Consider the following 21,660-nt stretch of genomic DNA (forward strand, 5'->3'; position numbering starts at 1 on the left):
GTATGCCGAGTTGTTTTAAAAAACATGTACGGGTTTACAGCGATGCCTGCGCGCATAAGAAGACATGCAAGCATGCGGGATCTCATGATTTTATATGTGCAATAACACAAGATTTATGATCTGATAAAAAAAGTAACATAAAAAACACTTGGAGGATTGGCTTTGAGCGATGGCAACACCCCGGCAAGCGGCCAAATTATGATTTATACTTTGGCTTTGGAGTGCATGGGGCAACAATGTATATTTCTTTGGTGTAGCTGGGCTGCAGCACAGGAGCAACTGAGACAGAATACATTTGGTATAAAATTGCTTCATCTGTTTACAATTCCATTTGGAGTTTATGAGAAAGACAGCCAAACACAGCCTGATATATTGCCCCCGTGTCACGGCATGGCAGGAGCATCCACACAAAGATTCATCTCTCACTTAGAAGCCAAATGATACGTCTAATTTGCTGCAAGCACAGTTATTTTTAACCTCTCCAAGCTGTCAGATAATGGAGCTTGACTGTCAGCGCTGGAGTGTGCGAGTGTGTTAAAAGGTTGCAAACTCTTTTCAATTTATCATTCCCTTTGAGGGAATTACAGAATGCACACTCCCATTAGTACACCTGATTGACAATGCTTTTCTCTGTTAACAAAACCAAAGGAGGGGTTAAAAAACACGTTGACTGAATTAAGACAGATGCATCCAACAGCAATCTAAATCCGCCCGACACAGACACTGCTAGTAGTGATGCCTGGAAACATCTCGCAAAGTTCAGCGAGTGATGAATGTTTCTGTGGTTGTTAACGGGATGACAAGGGGCTGTATTTTAAGTTGCGAGAAAATGCAGCACGCTACACTGACAAGAACAACTCTTTACAAGGTTTTCCTGTCTCATTCTGTCCACATTGACAAAGGTGACCCCATCGGCTAAAAATAATGCAGTGCTAATGCTTGAGCGTTTTTTGATGACACAAACTTAGATTTTCACTCATAATACTCCTTTTTTTGCCTTTAACGGGAATACTCAATTTTGTTAAGGTAATGCAGGACGCTAGTTACGCAAGTCCAGTGGAAACTGCTCTTAATCAATAAACTGCTTGTGAGGGGCGGTTAGCGTCAGTGGTTTGGCTGAAGTAATTTAAATGGACACTAATGGATTCCTTGCTCTCATCAAACACGGGTGTAAATCCCAGCAGTTTAAAATGTTTACCGGACTGCTGACATTTCCAACAAACAGCTCCGATTGCATTTCGCCAACAAGAGGACAATACTGTCTTCAAGGCCCTGAAAGAGGAATAGATTTTCACAGATGAACCACTTACACTTACTGGCAGTGTTAATATAACTGAACCCAAGCCAATTTGACAAGCTTGAACTCAATGCAGCTTTATGATGTAACTGCATTAGTGCTTCGTCACCTTCTGGGCTCACAATAAGTGGCAATAAGAACTGTTTGCCTCTCACTTTCCAACTGTAAATAGTTGCACTATCCCAATAACCAGATGACCTCTAATGTTTGCCAATTCCAGCTTACAGCTTCTTACATAAGAGGAGTGAAGGGCCTCTCATTGAGCTCCCTCACAACAGGTAACGCCTTGCTGTTTTTTCATGTTCTTGTAAAAAAATTTCCCAGTTCTAAGTAACACGTCCAAAGAATCAAATCTGATTCCAGTTTTAAGGAAAATCTTTAGCTAAACCAGTGGTGTAACTTTAGCTGCTGAAACAAGAACAGATCAGGGCTCAGGTGACTAGTTACGAAACTGATCCGGCCCTCCATGTTGAACCATAAGCCAGGATGTTCTCACATTGAAATTCCTGCACAAATTTTAAAATAACACATTTAAAAAGGAAGGAAACAGGAAAAAAAAGGTCATAATGTCATGCATAAAAATTCACAGCATTTTATAAAACAAAACAATTTACAGTGCTTCCTATTGTTTCGAGACAGAAACTCGCTTATCAAGTTCCAAAAGTAAACCCAATATTTGCAAAAAGATTTGTGCTTATCAAAACAATATTTTTTGCAAATAGGCTGATGATGTACTTGCTCAAAAAACTTGCTGAAAAGGCTTTAGTACATCCTAACCAAGAGCTCACACGTCATGCTTCAGCAAGAGAGCAGAAAGCGTGCTTCTATATTGGCATTGTCTGCTGCCTCATCTCGAAGGAAGCTCCACTTCCAGCAAGGTGGCAGAAGGAATGCTGGTTAGGGATTACAGAGGTAGCAGCAAACGGTGCTGGGTCAGTACTTGGCATATCATTTTCTGAAGGTATATGAGCTGCTACAACTTTTTACTCCGCTTCCCAGGTCTGTCAGGAAACACTGTGACACCCTCTATGATCTGAAACAAGCCCCTCTCAGCGAGCCCATCATTTCTCTCTCTACCATCTTGACACACCAGAATTTTGTCTGCCATTTCATCTGGCACAAACATCACATTACAGAAGAACAAAGCTCAGGCAATTTTCTGTTAAAGCTATTGCGATTTTCCTCCATTCTAGTCAAATTACAGAAGAGATCACAGCAGGAGACTTCAGAACTCAGCTATCAATCAGCCACAGCAATTCTCCCAGCGTGTTTGTCAACACTGCTGCCTTGTGTAATTGGCATAATTGTCAGGTTAAGGGCTGGAAACAAACTGGGCGTCCTCTGGCGAGCTCAGGCCGTGTCATTAAAGGGACGTGTTTCTGGAGGCGCTCCCAGGGACGCGAGCATGTCAGAGCGACAGCTCGTCTGATAAAATGGCTGCCTCTTATCTCTACTGTGCATATGAAAGGCTTATGCCTTCTCCATGACAGATTCCCCACCACATCGCCACGGGATTTGCCCAGATATACGGTGGAACAGACCACGGCGGGAAAAACAATACATCACACGTATGGCTCCATCGCCACATTGTCAGCTGGTGGTATATGCGTCAACACATATTATGGCTAAACTTAAGAAAATTAGCAGATTTCAAAGACTCAACTCCACGTGCTTTGGATGGCAACACAAATCTGCTTCTCACTTACATAGTAAACTCGCAGCAATTATCTCCATAATCTATAATGACAACAAGATATAGAAAAAATAAAGCATACATGCAATTATCATGATGTCGAGGGGCAGAATGTGTGGAAAAATAATCATCTGTATGTATTGTCACCGCTGGGTAGCATCATTAATAATCTGACAGTATTGGTACAGCTCTTTGTTTGTTTACTCTGATTGCTCTTTTAGTACCAAAATAAACAGCTTGGCTCCTTTGAGTTACAGCGATATAATTTGTTGGAACAGCGCAGGCATTTATCTATAAATTTATTTTCAATTTGAGGTAAGCTGCAGTTATGAAAGCTAAATCACTACCAGGGAGAAGATTATTCTAATTACTAACCAGCTGTCGCACATGCTGCATGAGCAGAGGATGTGTCAGAACACAGAGCAACCAGTAATCAGTTTCACAGAATCATTTGAGCACGCAATTACATCTCGCAATAGATGTTAAACATGAAATCGTCTTGATTTGTATGGTAAAGTTGTTAAACTAAAGAAAGCACATACCATAACATGCCCTGACTGAATTTAAGAACACACATTTTATGGTCAATTTGTGATGCAATCTTAGAACCGGAGTGTTTTTTTGGAGCCGAATAAAAAGCCTGATGGAATTTTAGTATCGGCTCTGGGTTTCATGAAAGACACTGACCTCCTGACAGCCTACAGTAAAACTGGAACTCATATAAAGGCGCTAATGTGGGTAATGTTTATTCTAAAAAAGGGGGAAAATGGAAAAGTGAAGGTATGCGGTGATTTAGTCATGCAGTAAGCTTGTAAAGTGGAGAGGAGAAGAATTTTCTCATATGATAGTCTGTCTTCTCAGAGCTTCAATATATCTGAATTACACCGTAATGCAAGCATAGCTTGCTCCCAAGGGTTTTCTTTTGCCATTTGCACTGCTAGCACTGCAATCCCCCTGACAGGCTTGTTTATGACTGCTCCGCTATCAGAGGGCTGAGCAGAGCCAGCGACGAGCCTTCATTAGAGATTAAAGTGACCGTCACAAAGTCCAAAATCATCACTGCTTTCCACAGCGGGGCAAGTGGAGCCATTGAATGGGCTTAAACTCATGCATCAACAACAACTCAGTATCAGACAGACCCTCAGCTCCACTCGACTTCCTTTTTGCATTTCGACGTGCATCCATGAATGTCATTTAAAGACATTTTTTAAATTGCCTACAATCAATCTTCTCGTGTTTGGGGCTTGGCTGTTATAAAACAGCAAAAAATGCGCATTGGCATTCCCGTGAACAGAGAAAGCGTTGTATTTCTCCAATTATACTGCATGATGTGCCAATACACAAACTAGAAATTCCTGCATCATATGAGGGTTAAGCACAATTTTATGCTGAGTAATTCCGTCGTTATGATGCGTGTTAACGAGAGCTCATTTCATTTTGATGTGACAATAAATCTGATTCCCCTAGAGACACTGGACACTATTTGCATGAAAGAATACATGCATGAGATAGAATGTGCAGGTCAAAGGACCCCTTGAATTTTTGTCCTCACTGTTGATTAAAATGACTAAACATTCCTGGTTTTCAGTGATTTGCACGAATCCACAGCTTCCTCCAGCACATTCAAAAGAAAGTCTTCTGCTGGAACCGTGCTAATTTTTCAGTGGGGAACACTCACAGAAGCAGCTTCAATTCAGAAAGTTCTTTTTGCACCTACACTGCAGGTAACAAAGTGCACTGCAGCATAAAAAACAATGGCAAACAGAGGTTAAACAAAGCAACAAAGCCTTTTATACACATTATGCCATTGCTTCTACCATCACAATTCTTGCTGTAACTCCAGAACAAAGCCCCTATTCTCTGAGGAACATAAAAGACAGACACCTGTCAATCACTCCTCCTGCGACTGCATATTTTCGGTCTTAGAGGCTGCAGAATGGAGCAATGTGCAATATTCTGATAATATTTCATGCAAACTAATGCAAGTCAGAACACTTCCCTGCTGGCCAGAAGGAGTGGAAAAAAGAACAGGTAATTATCGGATTGCCTTTAGGCAAGAAATGGTAGAGATTGCAGAGAATGGATATTTAGCCCCGCTAATGAAGGCCCGTGTTTGGGGTGTCCTGGCAAAGAGGAGCAGAGGGAAGCTGGGATGGAGCTTGGCGGGAGGCAGAGCCTGATAAGACCATCTCACATAATGGCCATCCAAGGCTTGGTTTGCAGTTTTTACCAAGACTGTGTCAATCTCTAAACTGCTGTGAGCCGTCGTATGAAATTACAGCCTCTATATTCAATTTCTCCAAGCATCTGCATTTGCTTTTTTCATTTTATACCACTAAACATTTTATACAGTTATTACATGAACTAGAATGGCTAAAAAAGACTATATAATTTACGGTATAATTTGAGCAAAGGGTCATCCCTTTGACGTCGTCTACATAATCCCGCTGAGGGGTTTGTGTTCTCACATCTCATCTGAAGTCTATGTCTTGAGAAATAAAAAGAGCTTGTTGGGATTGTATATACAGCATTTCCCCCAGACGAATATGAAAGTTTAATCACGCCATTCAGATTCAAAGGCCTTCTTTAACAAGACCTGCTTGCAGACATCAGAATTGCTAATTTGCCGGTTTGCCCAGGAAGAGGTGGCTGATGCTTGAGGAGGGTTTGAATGGAAACAGGTGTCTGATTTGTCCAGATAACCTTGAACCCCAGCACTCAGCTTCCTGCGGATGTACAGAACTCAATCAGTCCCTCTTTATCAAGCTGATCGGAGCTGCTGTCCGAGCGCAGCGGCCGGCACGTTGCCACGCTGGCTCTTACCCGACTAGTCCAAGTGTGTCATCGGCCAGAATCCTTTATCTGCCATCTCACCAGCCTCCTCTGACAAAGCCATTAACTCCTGTTGAAATACTATAAATAAAAACAGCAAAACAACTACCTTACAGACAGCAGAGAACCTCCAGGTATGATCCTACTTATAAATCACAATTACCCAAACCTTTGACAACATTTACAGCAGTTGTGGCTTGGTAGCAATTTGGGAGATCTTGTTTTTACTTGTGTTCCTGAACCACTGAAGGCACAGAAAAGATAAAGAAGAAAGGTCCTGACAGGGTTATGAGTCAGCAGAGATGTAAAATTCAAATTAGCCAGCCTAAGCAGTTTGGTGCTGATGATGATTTGAGTGGACTTGCTGGTAAGCCCTACAGTAGAGCACAGGGGCCTGGGGCTAGACGATGGTGGACTTAGTCACAGATGCAGGTGCTTCATCAGCAAACCACTCGGAATAAATGTAAGGGTCTTAACTGTGAGCTTGTGTTTACCTCCCTAATTCTATGCAAACAACCGACTCTTTGGGTTGATTTTCTTCACATTTGTTATCTTAGACCTTCATGAGAGCTGGCCCGGTGTTATTCACGAGACCAAAGTGAAGATCCATCATTGGCAGAGAAAGATGAAGCAGCAGGAGCAGGAGTCTCACTGTTTACTGTCACGGCCTCAGCTGCGTGCACACACTCTCCTTGCACACTGCCATCTTTCACTCTGCCAGACACTTGCCTCCTCGCCTACTGTGCCCGCCAGGCCCAGGCAGCATGCACTGCTGCAATAACATCCATTTACTCCCCGCAGGAGTCCTACGTATCTGAAGTGGGCTCGTCAATGAGACCTGTTTGTTTTTTTTCACCTGCCCTGAATGACGTGTGCATGGGCCGATACCTGTTATTTTACAATTCTACACGCAGGAACACAATGAGTGTGATTAAGCGAGTCATGTAAAATCAACTTTGATAATTTTTCAGTTAACACATTGTCAAGCTGACTGGCTGGAAATGATGAAGGGTGGTAATTGCATCCCTGCAGCGTTGCCAGCCGCCTTTTGAGTGGATGTGTGGAATTAGCAGCAAAAACCTACGAACACACACAGCCGAACATCAATGCAACATAACGTACTCCACTAAACGTGCATTTGTTTTTGTGTGTAATTGTATGCTCTGGAGTTTGAGCTGAGGGAGCAAACATACATTAATTAGCTAGTATTTTGGAAGCAAGACCTGATGACCAGACATGTTTTCTCAAAAAAGAATCAAAGAATCCCACCTCCAACATCTTAGCCTGCGGGCAAGTTTAATGCCAACCTGCAGATACTGCTTTTGTCTTTGAAGTGGAGCGATGGATGTACCAGAACAGATGGAGATGTTGGATGCTTTCAGGAATTATTAATGGCACACTATGATCCCAAATGACCTTCAGCAAATAGTCTTCCAACACTGAGGTACACACGCAGCCCTGCACATCCATATTGTATTTGGACAACACACCTGGTCCATAGTAGAAAGCACCAAACCATTATTACTGCACTTTGAGCTCTCAAGTAATCCATTCTGCACAGGTTTGCTTTTATTGTACAATATATATATATATATCTATATATATATATACTTTTTTTTCACACCAAGGCACGGCAGATGCATCCAATCACATTAACCGCAATTGTATGTTTTAGGAACAGAGATCTGAGATTTATGTAGCAAACACACTAATTCTGTAAAGCCCAATTTGTTTCTGCCACAATGGAACCAAACGCTAGAATTAATCTGCAGAAAGCCTTTCCTGGAGTTTTAAAAATAAACCCTTCATTATTAGAAGCTTTTTGTGGTAGCTCATGGGATACACACTGCGGCATCAAATCTGTCATGTGAACGCACATATATCCATATAATAGCCCAGCGGTGAATGCATGTGTTTAAAATTAAAACAGAACAATTTAAATTGGCTTGGTGAAAGACTGAGCCTTGGGGGGGGGGGGGGGGGGGGGGGGGGGGGGACAGTCAAAAAGCTATTCTTGCAATACTTAATCATGTATGTTATTGTTGCTGCATATGGATGCAGGCAAACACATGATCATGGGTTTCCAATGAACCCACAATCCAACAATCATTCAAAAAAAGGTAGCACACAACTAATTTCTTTATTTCTTTAATTAAAACATTGAATAAAAGAAAAGTTTTTTTTGTCCAACTCAAATCTTTACATTCTTTAGCTTTAATTTATTTTTTTTTTGCTTTATGCAGAACTATGTAGAGTAACTTCAAATCAAACATCTCTCACACTTCATACCTAATTTCAACCAAATTCACAGGTAGATATAAACTTATATCCTTTTTTTCTTGCATGGTCAACCTCAAATTTAAACAGCGCTTTTTGGACCTTGATTAATATGTTTTGGTAAAAGAGTTGTTTGGGTGTGGCCATGATATGTTCTTGTCAATGCACCTAGCACAGCTAAAGAAGCACCAGTGACAAATTAGCACTCAAATCTGAACACGATATTTATATTGCATCCATTTATTTTATGATTTGCATGTTTTAAGTAGTTCCATTGACTGTAAATGAGAACTGGACTGAGTGACCCCCTCTCCCATCGCATTCCGAATAGGAAGCACCCACTGGCTCCAAGAAGCCAAAATCCTATAGACTTCTACAGAAAAATAAACAGCTATTACTCAGTAAATATGTTTGTCAGAAAAACTTAATTCCAAAAAGTTTTACATAATTTTCGTCAGAGTAAGCCATTTTCTACAGGTGACGTCACACTCACTCAGTCCAGTTCTCTTATACAGTCAATAAGCAGGTCCCAAGCTTGTGCAAGCACAGTGGTCGAGAGATTGTGGGCTTTTAATGTGCCATCACTCTATGCTAAAATATCCTATTGTTGATATATTATATCCTATTATTGTTGATATATCCTATTGAATATAATAGTTCCTTGACTTTACTGACAACACACCTGGTTTATGCCTATCACTTTTTTTCAAGACACAAATTCCCAACATAACTCTGACTAACCTGATTTGTCCTCTTTTTATTTAAATTTTTTTAAGCAGAAGCACCTGCTGGAGTAAAGACTACGGAACAGTGCTTGTTACCAAAGCAGCAGGATGCACATATGTTGTTGAAAATAGTTAGGTGAGTTGTTTTTTTTTTTTTTTTTTTTCTAAAGCAATGCTTCAGGAGCTTAGAAACAACAAGAAAGTGCATACACGGCAAAAAGTTGCAAATAATAAAAAAGCTAATCCAGCATCTTCAGGTTACTTTACTTGCAAGAATGTGTTGAAGCTATGCACTTCCTTTATTGAGAATAAACAGTGCTAGCAACATTTCCACAGGTTTCTTAACTGTTAAAAATACTATTACTTTGACATGACAGGGAATATGTTTAAAAAAATCTTCAAAACAAAAAGTAGACCTAGGGAAAAATTGATCACAAACTTTTTCTCACACTTGGTTTGGGCAAAAAGGAATAAATTACTCCAAAGGCTTCTATCTAGTTATTTACCAGGGTGCCTGATTAATTACCTTTGGGTCTGCTAATGAGAATTTGTAAATGAACACAATGCTAATCTACTATGTATACTCTGTTTACTCAAATTTGCTGAGGCCAGAGGAAAAAAAAAGGCAAAACCCCCCAGGTATAAATTATAATAATCCCACATCAAGAGAGACGGAGAGGGGAAGAAAAAAATCTATAATGAGATCAAAGCACAAAAGCTTGATGTAATCATATGTCAAAAGATCAAACAACAACTTCCTTACCAGCCCAAAGTGGGCAAGGTGTGCCAAACATGCTGTGGTTGATCTCTAATCATCTTCTTTTGGAATATCGGCTTCACCTGTCGCCTTGTGCTCTCCCCGTCTCTTACCTTCATCTGTAATGGCAGACTGACACGTTTTGCCAAAAACACAGGAATAGACTTTTTTATGGCATTTTTCCGATATATATAAATTACTTGGTATCATATAATCCTGGCACTAACAAAAATTATGAATTTCTCCTTCATGAACAATTTACAAACGGTTGACACCTTCGTAAATTGAAAAGGACGTCATCCATAAGTCACTACCAAATCTGAGTCCCTGATTGGTCAAAGTCCAACCTGGTTTAATTTTTCAACGGGGGTTCAACGACCAAAAATAGAAAATTGCATAAATGTTAGAGTTTTGAACACGGAAGCACGAAACATGCATTTACATTGTTCACATACTCCTTTTTGTTACCAAAAACTGTTACCAATCATCCTCATGTAAAGCAAGAAAATCAGTTAGTTTACATCATAAAAAATAAAAGGAGCTCCCTGTACGATCATTTGATGCTTTTGTTCCACAAATTTGAATCTGTGAGCTATGAAAAAGCAGTTAAGGGGCCGCTTTTCACCTTTCTCTTTTCTTTTTGTCTGACTTCAGTCAGCGGAGTGTTCATAAGCAAATTCTGAGACTTTGAACGAGGCTTTTTGCTGACGCTGTTGTTGCTGTTGCTGGACTCGGCTAAGCTGAGCAGCCATGTTGACAAGGACCTGCGCTCAGCACATGGAGAGCTCTCATCCAGAAACAAGAAACCCAGGGGAACAAAGACAAAAACATGCCAGAAAGCCCATTTAAAAACAACAAAAAAACAACCCCCCCCCAAAAGAAACCCTCTGAAGCAGTTGTCAGTGGATGATTTCCAGCTGCACTCTAGATTACTAGGCTCTCAGAGACTTTCAGCAATTTCAGAGAGCTATAGCATCAGCTTCAGCTCCTTAATCAGTTCTGCTGGGGAGCGATGGATCCTGACATGCAAAAGGCTCAGCACGATAGGGAATAAACTCAGCAATAATCAGCAATCAGAAATTCCACATTGCTGGAGGGGGCGGGGAGCTCATCTCAGATGGGTCAAGGATCTCTCCACAGCCAGTTAACCCCCGTGCTCCAGCAGGGAAGCGTGCACACACGTGCCGACAGACGCTGTGCCGTTCAACTCAACCAACTTGCTGAATTAGAAGACAAAGCCCTACCCTACACATGGAAACAAAGCTCTTTTTTTTCTGTGCACAAATGCAATTTTCGTTTCAAAACGTACATTGAGTCTAAATATGGGGCTTGATTTGATTAAAAAAAACCTCTGTCCCTGAAAAAGCTGTGCGCCATCCCTTTAACAAAGTTCATTGCCTTGCACATTCTTCCTCCTTTCATCTTTGTAATTACCACTGAAGCAGCATTTCTTTTATTTCAAATAAATTAATGTGCATAAAAATCAATCTTAAGCAGACTGCTCTAGCAAGGCTGTTTTCCTTTGTTATCTATGGGGATAAATTCCTTTCATGCATCATATTTGGAGTGAGGCGCTTTAATGCGGCAAACCTTGAAAACTAGTTTTCACTTTGGTTAGAAATTCAAACATGCTTCGTTACATTCTGTCGATTGGCTGCGCGTAATCTGTGGCAATAGATTTTTTTGAATTTTTCATCACTCGTCTCTCAGGAAGATCTCCCCCTAGTGTTCAGGAGGACCCTTCAGTTCATGAAACCAGATCAGATGAGTGTAAATGATGGCACCCTGCAAAAACAAAAAAAACACACATAACAATCTGTAACGGCCTCTATTGGTACGTGTAATCAAACGCCTTCTGCAATCAAGTGGCAGCACACTTTCTTCCCATGATGCCACAGTGGCTCTCTCAAGATTGGGAAGGTCATCTAAGAATGACAAAACCTTTGACATTACCCCCTGGTTTCTGCTGCAAGTCTCTGTTTCCTCCTTCTACTTAATCTGTGAAAGACAATGTTTTGGGAAAACATGACAGTACAGCGCTCCATCATATCTGCAGAATCCAGTGCTGAAAGAGGCCTAACAGTGACAAGCTTTTATCACAAACTATCAGACAGACACTCTGGGTCACATTAACTCTAAAAAAAAAAAGTACTCCCGTCTTGTCTCAGCACTGCTGGGCCGACTAGAGAGGAGGATGAGGGTGATAAAACGCAAAAACAATCCTCCTCTTCTTGCCTGCTGCCAGCATGTTTGTCTAGCAGAGAGATCTGATTACAGCTGAGAAGAGAGCAGCTCGGTGTTCATGGAAAAGCAGGTCAACTGTGGAGCGCTGCGCTGTCAGACATCGAGAGTCAATGGCCTGATGGAGGAGCAGGAGGAGCCATTCAAAGGTGATGGTGGTGGGGGGAGGGGGGGTTAACAGATCTGTCTGTACAGTAATGGGATTTATTTACTCTCCCATTAAGTCCAGAGAAGAAAGGAGAAATGATGTAAGTGTTCGACTGAGCATCAGACCCCCGGGACAGACGCATGGCATTGTAGTAGTTGCGGTGTTCCTCCACACCTCTTGGTCCCCCACCACCACCACCATCTCCCTCTGGCTCCTTCACAAGAGACAGACCTGCCCCACTGCCAACACCTTTTTTCTTACATGTTTTTCTGTCCTTGGTGTTCGAGTCTGACAAAACGCAAAATCAATATTTCTTTTTCTCCCCCATTTCCTCTTTGATGTAACTTCAAAAAAGCCAATGGACAGCCCTCCAGAGGCCCACAGAGGAGAAAAGAAATGCCAATGCTACGATGCACGTTCAAATAGAGCTGAGGAAAACTTCTCTCGCTCTTTAAACACTTAACTTTTAAACCACAAGCGGCAAAGCATGTGAGGGAAGACCAGACGCACAAGGTCAAAGAAATGTAACTTCCTATCATTAATGCACCTTCTGACATTTTCCTTTTTACACCATGTGGACTAAAAGCCCGTCCACACAAGCGTCAGTCATTTTGGAAAATTTGAAAACAAATAAACAGCTCCCACCCAAGGAAGCTGGTCTCTGAATGGAAGCAGTGAAAACAAATCACATTCAATTTTTGCAGACATTTTACTGAGGAAGTGGCTAAGAAAAAAAAAAAAAGAACTCTGGTATATCTAACCAGTGCTGACAGAGGAAGTATTTTATCAGCATTTAAATGCTGCATGACAGGCAGACACTTCAAAGGCTCCATAAGTGCATCATGGAATACTGAGTGAAAGTAAAGTAGGAAATTACCCTTAAGTTAGAACCATTTGACTAAGCCCTGCTCGCTGTTTTACCTGACTGGAGAGTTAAACTGAAGTTGGTGTGGACGCTTCACAGATCTCCATCATGTCACACCTGCAGCTTGTGGCCACCGTTGTTTCCTCTGCCCTGCTGTCTGACAGGCCACAGAGCAGGCGAGGCATTTGACCTTGCCTGTGATGAGGTTAATCTGTCAGAAATACGTGGTGTAACTGACAGGAAGAAGTGACTGACAGATTCCTGGTTGATAACAGTTACAGTATTAACAATCTGACTATGACATAAATCTGCAATGACACTGACAGTGAGGGAGGAAAGGAAAACAATCCCACAGTAATCATTATTGCAACTATTGATTATTCGTATGATTAAATGTAGATGAAAATGTAGGTTTAGATGAATTTTATTTGCATTTCTGTCTGATTTTCTGTGTATTTTTGCAGCTCACTTTTCTTGGAGATGATAACTTAGGTGACACGTGCCATAATATTTATTTGCTTTACAAATTGGATTCCAAACATCTTCAGAAATTCCTAATATTATAAAAAGTGAAAAGAAAAAAGCCTGAACTACATAAAACTGCATCGGTTTCAAAACTGAGCAAGAATAGTTCGTTTCCTCGCCTCTGTGGAGTGAATCTCCCGTCCCTTTTCCAACTTCCATGCAGCCAAATCAAAAATCCATGCTCTCAATGGGCAGTCAATATCTCATTACGCAACCTTTTTACACACAGTCAAGCAGGCGAGGAAATTGCAGCACACCTCACACTCCTCAGAACTTCCCAAACTTTTTAGGGGGAGACATTTTCAGATCAAAACCCTCAAAAATGATGGAAATTTTACTTTTGACGCAGGTAATAAAAATCAAAATGACTTAAAAATGTATTAATACAGTCCTCATTTAATACAAACTCTTTTCCGGTGACTTATTATACATTTGCCTTCAACTTAATCTGCAAATCCTCAGTTTGAAACTGGATAAGAGCCAATCTTGTTAACCTCTGCTTGGATGTGCGAGAGCCTGCAGCAGCACACAGTGAGCACTTCAATCGGCCACAGATAGGAAGAGACAAAGAGTGCCAAATCCCCAGCAAATATTTACAGCCTTGTTAACATAGCCTTAAAGCGCCTATCACAAGATATTTGCCTTTACCTTCTCTAGGGCCCAGGAACATTTTTCACAGTCTAGTACACACTCGTGCTAAATCACACATCTTTGTGCTGTCTGCACGCATGAGTTTACTGCTTTCAACCAATTTTGTCTTCCTGTCAACACATACACACATTTAAAAAACATATATTTTATAGGTTCATTTTTAGTGCTCGGAGAATACCTTTTCACCTCAATCTGCACATCAAACAACTTCTTTTTTTTCTATGAAGTTTGAAATATTTTTTTTATCTTAATTGTGCTGAGTGGGCTCGGTAATTTACATTGGGTAATGAGAGGGATGTTACCATTACAGGTAATTAGGTACTTAAGAGGCAGTGGCGTGGTGGAGAGGCTGGGTTGAGAGGGATTGATGCGAGTGCAGGCTATAGAGACAACGCCACAGACAGACACAAAAAAAGGAAAGATTGGAATACAGTTAATAGACTCAAGTGCGTGTCTTTGTGTACCTCATCTTAGATAATTTTTCAAAAAGAAATTGCAAAATCAGCAAAACTTAATCTTTAATTTGATTCTTTCAATTTCATTTCATTTCAGAGATTTTTCCATCATGACCCCCTATTAAACTAAAAAAAGGACACAAAAAAAGGCATGAAAATTGATAGACTCTTGGAAAGACATTAACGGAGACTGTTTCTCTTCAAAGCAAGCACAAAGCCTAAATCTGCCACACAGCTTTTATCTTTTTTGTTGTTGTCTGAACCAAAATATGTTCTAAAGATCCAAACTGTATTTGCTCTCAACGAAGTAAACATTCATTTGAACACTTTTAAAGAACTCAGAGGAATTTCTACACGCTGCGTATTATCTCCTGCACACAAAGTGTATGATTTAATAAAAAAAAAACCTCCCCTGTAAATTGCAGATAACAGGACACTGAGTCAAAAGGTCCTTTTTTATGAGTCTCACAATAAGATTAACTCACTTTCTGGTGCCAGGCTTATTAGAAATGACTTTCAAAAATGAACTGTCCAAGAGCATTGTAACCCAAAAAGGTAAGAATGGCCAGAGCTGCCAGTCTCACACAATAACTGTCCTTTTTAATAGCTCCAGTATGTCAAAATTGTGTTTTTTTATCTATCTATTTTTAGGAGAGCTTATTATATATAGCATTCATAGTTTAATAAAATATAGATCGCCGTAAATGATTTTTTAATATTTCGCAGATTTTTTTCCATCAATTTTTTTGGACAGGTGAAGAGAGGAAGAGCAGCACGTGTCAGAGCACATTAGAATTACAGGCGTTTTTATGTAACACGGAGTGACAGCTGCCTGGCATCAGCGCGGTTATGGGTTTGATAACATGCGCACACACATACACGCATGAGGAATGCACTCATAGATATGAATGTGCAAGCATGCATGAGTGCTGCATGTCTGCCTGCACTTTTCGGGTTCCAGTATGTGTGTGAGTGTGTGTGTGTTGCACGTCTGAGTGGAGGAGAAGGGGAGGAGGGGGTTGGAAAGGCTGGGATTACGCGTAGATTAACATCAGAGCGACTGGGAGGACCCGTCCTGCTCTTATGGTCACACATGTAAACCCCACTATCCCCCACCCCCTTCCACACACACAAAAAATGGGTCAGTGGAGCAAAGAAACACACACACACACCCACACACACACACACACACACACACACCCACACACACACACACACACACACACCTCCACCGGTATCATCTGTCAGACGGAGCCGGTGCGCGCAACGGTCACCCCCGGCGCGCATCTTCCTGTGCGCTCTGGACGGTGACAGCGAGGGCAGGACAGTGGAACAGAGGCTGCACGCCCTCGGAAATACATTTACATGCATAAACAACAAAAAATGAATGTACAAGGGAGCTGTTATGTTTTAAAAGAAAAATAAAACTTTCTGCACAATAGTGTTTTTGTCAGACTCAGAGCCGTCAAATCAAAAACAAGAACAGGCCGCTGCGGTTTCCACCCGCCCCCCACTGACTGAACAGTAGCAGCCAGACTAACTGTTAACCTGTATTTAAAAAAAAAACTAAAAGTAAATGCCAAAAATCTGTTATTAATCTTTATTTTCTAAGTTTTATTAAAACAAAAGCTGCGTAAAAGAACCACCACGTCATAAGTGACTCGGACACAATCGGAAGCTCTGTTACTGTACGTCTCCCTCCCTCCTCTGTCACACTCATGCCTTGCAAATGAAATGCAAAGAGTTGGCAGGCTATGAATAGCGGAGCCGCGCTACTTGTTACTCTGGCAGCAGGATCGGCATGCACCGACCCCCCCCCCCCCCCTCCCCATCCAGTCCCCATCCAGTCTCCTCGCGCGCGCTCTTACCTTTCATAGCTGAAATCACAAAATACATCATTAAGCTTCGAGTCCATAAGAGAAGAAGTAGCACCAGCGCAAAGCCCTCCACTGCTGTCTCAGCAGCAGCTGGCCAGCACAGCTCTGCCTCTCAGCCTCCGAGCATGACCACACCAGAATCCATGTGACTGTGACATCAGCGCTCGTGTCTGACTGCTCCCCACCCACCGGCCTTTGATTGGCACAGCGTGCAGCCAGTAGGGGCGCTGAAAGCTCAGGCAGGGAAGCTGGCCCTCTTCCCACTGATTGCAGTCTTGTGTGCCAGCTTGCTAGACACAGCACAGCCCAGCTATCTTCAGAAGTTTATCTTTCTTAGGTCAGAAAACAGAAAGTGAGTTTCCACATTCCACTTTTTTTGACCTAAAAAGAATTTGGTAAAAAGCAAAAGAATAAATTTTTTTTATGAAAATGCAAAAAGATGTGAGTAAAAAAGGATGGAAAGATAGGAGAGCTCCTCCTCCATGTCTGGATATGAGAGATCAGTGTGAGGCCAGATGTCTGCAAGCAGCAGTAGGCCCTTCACAGAGAGAAGATGAGTGAGACCTCAGCGTCTTCCTGTGACCTCTCTGAGGATATACACCCCCTTTGTTGCACGCAAACCCTATCTTCCCGACAGGTGAAGGAGAGGAGATAGTGATGGAGCGGTTTGGATGATCCCCTCCGCCCCATAGCGACCAAACGAAGCGTTTCTTGCTATCCTCCTCCTCCTGTGCTCCTCACTCTCGCCCCCTGCTTTCCATTCCAGTCTCTGCTGCTTTTTCTCCTCCCCCCTCTCCTCATTCATCCTCTCTCATATGATAATCTGTTCTGACTCCTAACCAGCTGCCTCTCTCTGATACAATATTCTGGTTTTAGTGCAATCCAGCCTTGGCCAATAACCATTTGGCAAGCTGGCGCTCATATCATCTTGTTTCAAGACAAACATCACACAAGCCTTGATTTTAGACACGGAAATATTTCCAAAATGTAAAATTAGAAAATATATGTTTTACACCAAAAACATTGCAAATTTGCAAATCTAAGTTTTGGATACTAAATGTGTTTTTTTTCTTCAGTTTTCTGATTGAAAAAAGCAATTTTCTTGGCTAAGTCTTTAACTTAAAAATGTGATATTTTGATTTTAAAAAATTCTACGAGATGTCAGAAAAGATCTTTGAGAAATAAAAAACAGCTTTTGAACATTGATCTACCTCACAAGGCATTAAGAAAATCTGCTAAAAACATTTAAACAGGGCATGAAAGTGTAAATTATTTAAATAATACTGGAGATGTAAAAATGGCGCAATAAAACACTTTAAAACCGAGAAGAAAAAAAAGGCTACTTGTAAGAAATTAAGTCATGCAATAAGTTCAGCAATCTAATAAATAAAAAGAAGAGATTTTAGCTGATTTGCCTTTTCAAAATAATCCCATTTAGAAAGATGAAAGGGGTGCACGGTGGCACAGTGGTTAGCTCTCTTGCCTCACAGCAAAAAGGCGCCCGGTTCAAGTCCTGGCTGGGGGACCTGAACCAGAACATCAATGGGGGACCTTTCTGTGTGGAGTTTGCATGTTCTCCCCGTGCATGTATTCCTCCCACGGTCCAAAAACATGCTTCATAGGTTAACTGGTTACTAGGTGTGATTGTGGATGCTCTACCATGCGACAGACTGGCAACCTGTCCAGGGTGCCCCCTGTCTTCACCCACAAGTGGCCGGGATAGGCTCCAGCAGCCCCGTGACCCCAAAAGAGAATAAATGGAAGAAGATGAATGAATGACAATGGTTATGAGCACAATAAAAAAAGGATCAAAGCAATTTTTCATAGCATCTATTGTGTTTGATTAAATGTAGGATTGTTTTTACCACATATACAACAGAATTTAAGATTTAGCAGCTTGCTTCTATGATCCATTAGATTCACTGAACACATTAACTCTAACAACAGTGGTCTCTTCTTGCTCGCTGTCATTACCAACAAAGTACAACTCGGGCTGATAGAGTGCAGCAAGGGAGTGAGAAAAGGACTTTAAATGGGTGACGGATATGTAAACTGTTCAAAACAATGATGCAGAAGAGACTTTGATGTCAGCGATTCCTCCCAAGATCTTTAAAGTTCTCCAGATGAGTCAGGACCACGGCCCACGCAAAAACATGCCTAACTGTCACCACGTGTGGTTGTCTCTCAGGAAGTGCCTGCTGTATCACTCTTTTACTTCAGAGAGCGGTGCAACAATGAGGCTTGAAAACCGAGGAAGGCTGAAGAAAGAAAAGTAAACAAAGTCGCACCTTTTGGCTGGTTATTCCACACCCACAATGCAATTGGACAACTGCAGGAGAATTGCCCAATTCATACACTGAGCATTTAAATGGAGGAGATGTCTAAAAAATTAAGGTAAAACTAACACAAATGATGTAAGAAAAGAAAAAAATTTTTTTGGAGGGCAGAGAAAGGCCTTGCAGCACTTCCAAATTTTTGCCATTTTACAGAAAAACAGTATCAAAACCTGTTATTTGAACAGTTTTCCAGTGCTGCTTTATTAGCCTTAGTTTGAATTATTCCTGGAAAAATGCACTTCCCCGTGATAGAAAGTCAATACGCCGCTGCTACATATTTGCTTGCTCATAGATGAGAGCGCTGGTGGTCAGCTGTGAATGTTTGTGAGCAATAAAGCCGTGACATCAAACAGGTTCTTCTTATTAAAATTTCTTTACAACTCAGATTATAATCCTTAAATCTGTTACAGGGATGCTGAAGCATTTAAGTAAACACAATAGATGTGCACAAACTGAGCTGAAACAGGCACAGAACAGGAAATTTCGGCAGATTTGCTGAGTCATGCAGCCCACAGTGCACATGAATGAATTCAGACAAATGCATTTTACTGTAAACAAGCCCTGTGGAATGAAATTCAATTGAGATGTGGTACCGAACATCCACCGGTGCCCCTGGAGGAGAGGATGAGACCTGATAATGGCCTCATTAGCAGTCTGTCAGTAGCCATTCCATGCACAGACTCACACTGCAGCTGATCCACATTAACCCTTACGAGTCCAGACGGTGGTGGCTGACCTGTCGCCTGCACGCCTTTCCGCTCTGTGGTCCTTTGATCCCACAAGAAAAGTACTTTTCCCGACATATTCATTCCGAGTCCCACCCGTGTGAGATGAGTTTGAAGCCACTCGGGTGTTTTGCTGTGCCCAGCTAGGCTAAAGCAGACTTAAACCTAACAGCTTCAACAGGCACTCGCCAGAAACAAGACATATCAGTTTAATATAGATGCGAAGGAATGGAGGGCATAATATCCGAACCATAACAGCACCAGGCCGCACCACACAATCATAAACCAATTTGGAGCCATTTCAGGCAATTTCCTCGGGGCTCCCACTTGTGGAGAGACTTCATAAATCACAGAGACAACACAGGAAATATCTATTTCAGTGGAAAGAAAGGACATTTCTGGACTGTATCCAGAGGATTGCTGTTTAAAGATTGGTTTAAATAAGAGCAGAGAAAGTTCCTGCACAGCAGCGCTGCCACGCTGCTATAGGAAAAGCTGTTAACTCATTATGACTAATGGATTTTCTATGGAGCGCTGCGATGCATCTCACAGTGATAGGTAACAGCAGTAAGTAAACATAACGCCTTTTGCAATTTTTATAGTTATACTGAGACCTCATGACTAGAGATTAATGGCGATATACAATGCCCTTCATCCTTTATGTGCACAGGAGCCCCAGGGCCAGATCAGCACTGCTCTCACTCTCCCTGTCAACACAAGCACACAAACACGATATTTATAGAAAAGTAGGGTCAAAAGGAAGAGATATGAAAGCATTTTATTCCTACACAGGTGAGGTGTGCACTTGTCAACTGTCATGTAATCACAATCAACAACACAGATCTTATAGTCAATTTCTGACAAGGCTATAGCCTTTTGTTTTAGTGCCACAGATATTTATAGATATACACTGAAATGTTTGTTAGCTAATGTAAAAAGTCAGACCACTGCAATCCAATTCAATTGAATCATCATGTTTTATGAGGAGAAAAAGAAAAAACATGAAGTACTCCTGTAGTGACCAGACGAAACCTTGCGTACAGTAGACTCGTAACTCTGCTTCATCTAAAGGGATTCTTACAAAAAATAAAATCTATTTCTCTTGTTTTAAACAAAACAAAAGCTTTCTGTTTTTATGGTGGATAGAAGTAAAGCTATGATCTTCAGTTACTGTTCCAGTAATGGTGGATAACCCCACCAGTGCACTCTGAAACCCAGTCAGCCAAACGCTACTCAATGAATATTTCTAGTTGAATATAGCAAACCTGCAATCAAGGACATAACATTAAACAAATAATTGTGGGAATATAAATTGATCAATCGAATAAGTTGATTATTTGTTGCACACCTAATTCTTTCCTAAATTCCCTGAATGTAGAAATCAATGATGCACTTCATAATCAAAATCAATATTTATGCATGCTTTTCAGTTAAGGCGTGTTGAGTTGCTGGGAAATAATTTTAAGCGAGGCTGGTTTCTTTCTACCTTTTCAGAGTAGAATCTGTTCGCAGAAGCTAAAAGTTGATTTGGAAAACCACGTTCTTCTCATCCAGCAGCTCAAGAAGCTTCTCATCACTGAGGTGACTGCAATAAATCAGTTTATTGATGTGGTTTATCAGATGTAAAAGACTGTGGTAAACAGCTCTCATTGGCACTGCCAGATTGCTTTATAGTATATCTTGCGGAAATATTTTTCAAAAGATCAATAGAAATCAAATTTAACAATGCGGCTCCTTTGTGTGAGGCTACCCTTGGGGACAGAAAGGAGAGGGATAGGCGGATAGAAAGAGAAGGAGCGAAAGGGAACGAGGAGAGGAGATTATCGCAGGCATGGCAGCCTGTGTGAGAGGCTTAGCTTGGCTAGGCAGGGAGGTGGAACCCTGTGAATTCTAATGAACTGGCACGACTCCTCCAAACCCATCTCCATCTCCATGGCATGAGGACGGCAGGAGGGAAGGAGGAGGTGATTAGGAAGGTGCAGCTCCTCAACGACAAACCAAACAGGGCAAGTCATTTTCCCTGTGATAATTATGGCTATAACCAGGCATGAGGGATTGGTAATGGACCTGCTTATTCTTCATGCTCTACGAAGGTACCCAATGAGCCTGTCAGAGGAAAAAGCACCATGATGTGTCTTTTCTTTTCCTTTTTTGTTTAGTTATTATTATTTTCTTCTATTAGTGGTGTGACTGGTAAGAGTTGCGGTGGCTGTTGAAAAGGGCAGCAGGGGAACTTGGCCTTTGAGGGAGAAGTTA

General features: G+C 41.4%; 1 protein-coding gene across 2 annotated transcripts in view; it reads right to left on the minus strand.

The window, feature by feature from the left end:
- The window catches only part of rora (RAR related orphan receptor A), a 200,124-nt gene that overhangs the window by 30,516 nt on the left and 147,948 nt on the right, over positions 1-21,660 (minus strand). Inside the window, exon 1 of one of the 2 annotated variants that reach the window (XM_011476114.3) lies at positions 16,335-17,390. The exons of the other annotated variant lie outside the window; for it this stretch is intronic. Within the exon in view, the coding sequence (XP_011474416.1) occupies positions 16,335-16,365 (31 nt within the window). The 5' untranslated portion in view covers positions 16,366-17,390. Of the gene's footprint in view, positions 1-16,334; positions 17,391-21,660 lie in introns of those variants that run through there. 2 annotated transcript variants of the gene reach the window in all.

This window comes from Oryzias latipes, chromosome 6 (assembly GCF_002234675.1).
Source record: "Oryzias latipes chromosome 6, ASM223467v1".
NCBI lineage: Eukaryota > Metazoa > Chordata > Actinopteri > Beloniformes > Adrianichthyidae > Oryzias > Oryzias latipes.